This window comes from Sceloporus occidentalis, unplaced genomic scaffold (genome assembly GCF_023333645.1).
Source record: "Sceloporus occidentalis isolate IW3139 unplaced genomic scaffold, rSceOcc1.0.p SCAF_4, whole genome shotgun sequence".
Classification (NCBI taxonomy): domain Eukaryota; kingdom Metazoa; phylum Chordata; class Lepidosauria; order Squamata; family Phrynosomatidae; genus Sceloporus; species Sceloporus occidentalis.
The window spans coordinates 88273557-88278583 of NW_028316984.1; the positions used below are offsets into that span (position 1 = coordinate 88273557).

Genomic DNA, 5027 nt, shown 5'->3' on the forward strand with positions numbered 1-5027 from the left:
TTACAAAATCCCTTCACCCTCTGGCACTTAGCTGAGGACATTTGGAAACTCATAGGAAAAGAAATGGCAAGGGTATGAATATATTAGATTTATATACATGTGCTTTCAGGGTAAATGTTATGCAATGAACCATCCAGTATACTATAAAAAGTACTGCATTTCTACAGCAGTAAATAAGTGCTTCTTTTAAAAAACAAAAAATCTTGTTAAAAACAAGAAGAATGCAGGTTTCATTTCAATTATCAGCTGCAGCTGTGGCATATTCTCTTTCTCAGTTTGATATATACAACCAGGTAATTACTGGACAACGCCTTGCATGGACAGGTAGGTGCCTAGGCAGAAAGGATAGTGAAACCACAGAACATACCATTTTAAAAAGCAGGATGTCACTGGAGCTAGATAGCTTTCATTCATTTAATGTTAACAGCTTTGTACTAAAAAGAATTTACATAAATTCAAAGGGAATTTTTTTATATGAACAAAATTTACACAGACTTCACGTTGCAATATATTAAGTGTTGATGACACATATTGTACAACAAGCTAAATACAAAATACTAAAACCTTTTTCTAATGAATAATGAGAATTGGCAGGGTCACAAAATGAGAGTCTGGTGGGGCACAGAATGCATAGCTCATATACACCATGTACTGTTCAGTAAACATCTCAGATTGGATGGTCATCCGAATTTCCAGTCAGTGCCTGTAAGCAAGTGATGGCTATAGAGCTGTAGGAGTGATGATCTATTTCTGCATTCCCAGAAGTGTATCATGCATTAGATGTTCTGAAGAATGTTGCATTCCTTGCAAGTGAAGGGAAAAAGGCAGGTACAAGCTCAGTACAAGCAAGAATACAATGCTGGGCAGAATAATTCTTGATGTATGGTTTAGTGAGGTTCGTTGAAATTTGAATCATGGATTTCAGTTAGTACTTCCTGGACTTTCTTAAACAAGAAGTCTTTACTAGTCACAACCAGGAGGATGAGAGCAGCAGAGATCAAGATGACTAGTGTCAGCGCAACAATATTCAGGCACCTGGCTGTCTTGGAATGGTCAGCTGCACGTTCAGGATCTCCTACAACTTTACAATCCCTTGACTTAAAGAAGAGAGGGAGAGAGAAAATAGTATTTAAAAAAGAAAGAAAGAAAGAAAGAAAGAAAGAAAGAAAGAAAAGTAAATAGCAATGGAAACATCTTTGCCAGTCTCTTAAGCACTTAAATCTAACTGACTATTCAGAATTCAAAGATATAACCATGTTAGTCTGTGGAATCAGTATGTAGAGAGAGATCTTGTAGCAGCTTTGAGACTAACTGAAAGAAAGAAGTTGGCAGCATGAGCTTTCAATCTACTTCCCCGGATGCTAGTGGAGTGGAAACCAGGGATAGACATATATATGTCATTGGTATGTGAGAATGTCAATTCAAATTCAAAATCCTTTATGTATGGAAATGAAGTAGCAAGACTAGTTGTGCTTTGGAAACTAGCCTGTGGGTGGGATGAATAGATGAGTGTAAAGGACACTAACCACCATAGTTAAAACTGGACTTGTCACTTCATTTCCATACACAAAAGATTTTGAACTTGAATTTACATTATCACATACCAATGGCATATACAGTCCCCTATGGAACTCGCGGGGGATCCGCTCCAGACCACGACCACCCGCGAGTTCCAAATCCTGCACATATTCAAGCCCATAGGCTTGAATGGAGTGCATGCACGTGGGGCGCATGCCATTAAACGTGATGACTGTCATCCCTCCACACATTTTCAAGACTGTGGATATCAAGTCCGTGGATATGGAGGGGTGACCGTATATGTCTGTCCCTGGCTTCCACTCCACCAAATGCATCTGAGGAAGCAGACTGAATTCTACAAAAGCTCATGCTGCCAACTTCTTTCTTTCAGTTAGTCTCAAAGGTGCTACAAGATCTCGCTAGATACTGACCATTCAGAGCTATATTAGCATAGCATTCTGTGAATTCATCCATAATGCAAGGTATAAACAGCAAAGCAAGAGTCAGAGCTTGTTATAGCAAGCATTTAAAATGTGTACAGTTCAACGCCCATCCTGTACAGTGGATACACAGAATAACAAGGAGGAAAATCAGCCAAACTGCTACAGAAGCATGTGCTAAGTACTACCATGAACTCAAGCCTGGACACAGAAGAGATGGATGGCTCAGACTAACCCACCCAGCATAAGATTTTTACTTCTTCAAACTCATTACACAGGAAAGTGGAGATGTTCACATCAACACTTTTTAAAATCTTGATACAGAGTCAGGATGGAGAAAATAAAGAAGGAATAAAGAGGGGAAGGCCTGAAGCAACTTTTGCTTCCTCCTGCAATGTACTCCAGGCTTATCCTTTAGGAAAGCTAAGTCAATCCTCCATAGCTTTCCTCCTCTCACCAAAGGTGGCTCTAATATAAAATCTCTCCCAGATCTGCAGGCTAAAAACCAGAATGGCCTTGATGAACAAATGAGCCTCCTTGTTGGCACTGGCAACACCTACAGAGGAAATGTAGAGCAGGAATGGGTTTCCCACCCTCTTCTGTCCCCTTCCCAACCTCCCCTCCTTGCTTATGCCAAACTCTACCCTGAATTAACCATATTGGTGGCTTATGTGTCTGAGGTTTTGCCTCACCTCAGGAAGGCTGGACTTGCAAACAATCAAATGAGTCCAAGCTGAACATTTTTTAAAAAATGATATCTTATAGCATGTTGAGCATCAAGTTTTCCAATTATATGAAGGGCTTCCATTTTAAAAAAAAAATTATTTCACCATAGTGTATACTATTTCCATCGGCTTGCAGCTGATGTGCCACTGCTAACTCCCTCAATTGCAGAATCCATAAGCAATACATTTATTAGAATGAGCCAAACCCATAAAGCTGTCATCAAATATCTGAGTTATTTAGAATTCTTCATAAGGTTGGGTAGTAAAGGAAGCTAATTGAGAACAGTAAAAATAAAAACAGTGGCTAGATATGAAAGCAGTCCGATTTGAGGTGAACTTAAGAAGACTACAGGGGGATGGTAGAGCCCTATGCAGGCTTTTGCACAGCGGAATGGGCTCACACACATTGGCTCTGCCCTCAGTAACTCCTTTTCCCCTATACTGACTGTCCACAGTAGGCTTCTACTCTGGTTTACCTAAACACAAATAGAAACATCATTTTTGGTGAGTTTTTGGGCTATGTGGCCATGTTCTAGAAGAGTTTATTCCTGACGTTTTGCCAGCATCTGTGCCTGGCATCTTCAGAGAATGCTGGCATGGAAGAGAGTGGGGTATAAGTGTGACTCTGGGTTGGGAGGAGTTTGGAATTCCTCCTAGACAGAAGATTGAAATGGAGGACATGTCCTGGAGAAGGAGGATGCATGATCACCCTGTGTTTTGGCCCTAGTGAATATGAACTGACCGTGTGTGTGTGTGTGTGTGTGTGTGTGTGTGTGTTGTGTGCCTTCATGTTGTTTTGCTTCCTGTGGCAACCCTAAGGAGAACCTACATGCTTCTTCTTAGCCATGCTCACGATGGAGGGCATTGAGGAAGAGAGAAGTCTGAAATGGAGGACAAGTTTGGCTCCCCCTGCCTCTTAGCCAGAGTGAGTATGAAACAACCCTGCAAGCGTGTGTGTGTGTGTGTGTGTGTGTGTGTGGTGTTTATGTTCCTTTCCAACCTGTGGCAACCCTGAGGAGCACCTTTCACAGGGTATCCTCTGCAGGATTCGTCCAGTCCTCTGAGGCTGAGAGAGTGTGACCTGCCCCAGGGTTTCCTGGATCAAGAGGTGGAGAGCAAGGAGAAGGGGCAGAAGCCCCTTCCCCGCCCTCCCTGGGCCGGGGCCTCACCTTGACCGAGAAGACCAGGGCGGCCAAGCCCAGGCAGCAGCAGTTGCAGTAGGAGAAGGTGCAGAGGGACCAGAGGAAGTAGTCCCTGGGCATCTTGCGGGCCTCGAGGAGGGCCTGCTTGTAGGGCTGGGGGATTTGCTCCATGTCCTTGATGGCCTCGGGGTGGATCCCCACGTACATCCCCCCTTCCTGCTCTTCCTCCTCCTCCTCCTGCTGCTGCTGCGCTGCTTCTCCTGCGAACGGACGCAACGGTCCTGGTTCTGAGGAGGACCGTTTCCCCTGCTTCCCTGGCAGTGGCAAGCCTGGCCAGCTGGCTCCATTGCAAAGGAGGAGGGCCAGCCCCCGGGGAATGGAGGACAGTCCGGGCAGAGAAATGGAGGGCCAGAGCCAAAATTAAAGTTTTTTTAAAAAAAGCACAGGCCCCTGCTTCTTAGTCATGCTCAGAATGGAGGGCATCGGGGGGTTTTCTTGGAGGGAAGGGGGACATGGAGGACGTGTCCGGGGAAAGGAGGACGAGCCTGGTGTCCTCCCCCCCGGAAAGACCCACTGCTTTTTCTTTTTAAAAGTATCTTTATTTACATCCTCCTTAGATATCTTTATGTTTACAATATCCTAAAACAAGATGTCTCTAAATCTATCTAATACATCATCTTAAACGTTCTTTTTTCTATTCTTCTTGTCTTTATCGTGTTCCCTCTTTATCTTCATTTCTTTTCTTTCTCTTTTCTTTCTTCTCTTATTTCCCTGTCTTTCCCTGCTCAGCCATGGAAGCTGACTGGTGGCCTTGGGCCAGTCACACACTCTCAGCTTCAGGGAACGGCAACGCCAAGCCCCCTCTAAAGAAAATTGCCAAGAAAGCTACTTGAGTAACCTCTTTGGCTATCAATAAGTCAGAAATGACTTGAAAGCTCACAATAACAACAACAACAACAACAACAGATGTTCTCTAGGTTTCCCTAAATTTGCAGACTTGAAAAATGGTTCACTTCGACATCTTTTAGGTCCTTGTTTAGGAAACAAGAGAAAGGCAGTGCCAGGATGCTTATGCTTTACGATCAGCTCTTTGCAAGTTTATGACCACTGCTGATAATACAGATGTTGTTTTGGGGTTGCCAGAGTGAAAACCCTAATAGCTGTGGAAAAGAGGGAATTTCAGCAGGAGTTGTGTAACGTGA

General features: G+C 43.6%; 1 protein-coding gene across 1 annotated transcript; it reads right to left on the reverse strand.

Annotated features, from left to right (window-relative positions):
• Positions 1-234: 234 nt before the first annotated feature.
• LOC149314292 (dispanin subfamily A member 2b-like) lies at positions 235-4080 on the reverse strand. The gene is made up of 2 exons (XM_089520797.1): positions 3853-4080; positions 235-1097 (listed from the first exon to the last, which is right to left on the reverse strand). Exons 1-2 carry the CDS (start codon positions 4030-4032, stop codon positions 888-890), a joined length of 390 nt encoding a protein of 129 aa, XP_089376923.1. The 5' UTR covers positions 4033-4080; the 3' UTR covers positions 235-887.
• Positions 4081-5027: the final 947 nt, after the last annotated feature.

Excerpts from the sequence above, each read along its gene's own strand:
- LOC149314292 (XM_089520797.1), bottom strand. The coding sequence starts at position 4,032 with ATGTACGTGGGGATCCACCCCGAGGCCATCAAGGACATGGAGCAAATC. Across the intron at positions 1,098-3,852 it reads CCCTGGTCTTCTCGGTCAAG|TCAAGGGATTGTAAAGTTGT; the intron begins GTGAGGCCCCGG and ends CTCTTCTTTAAG.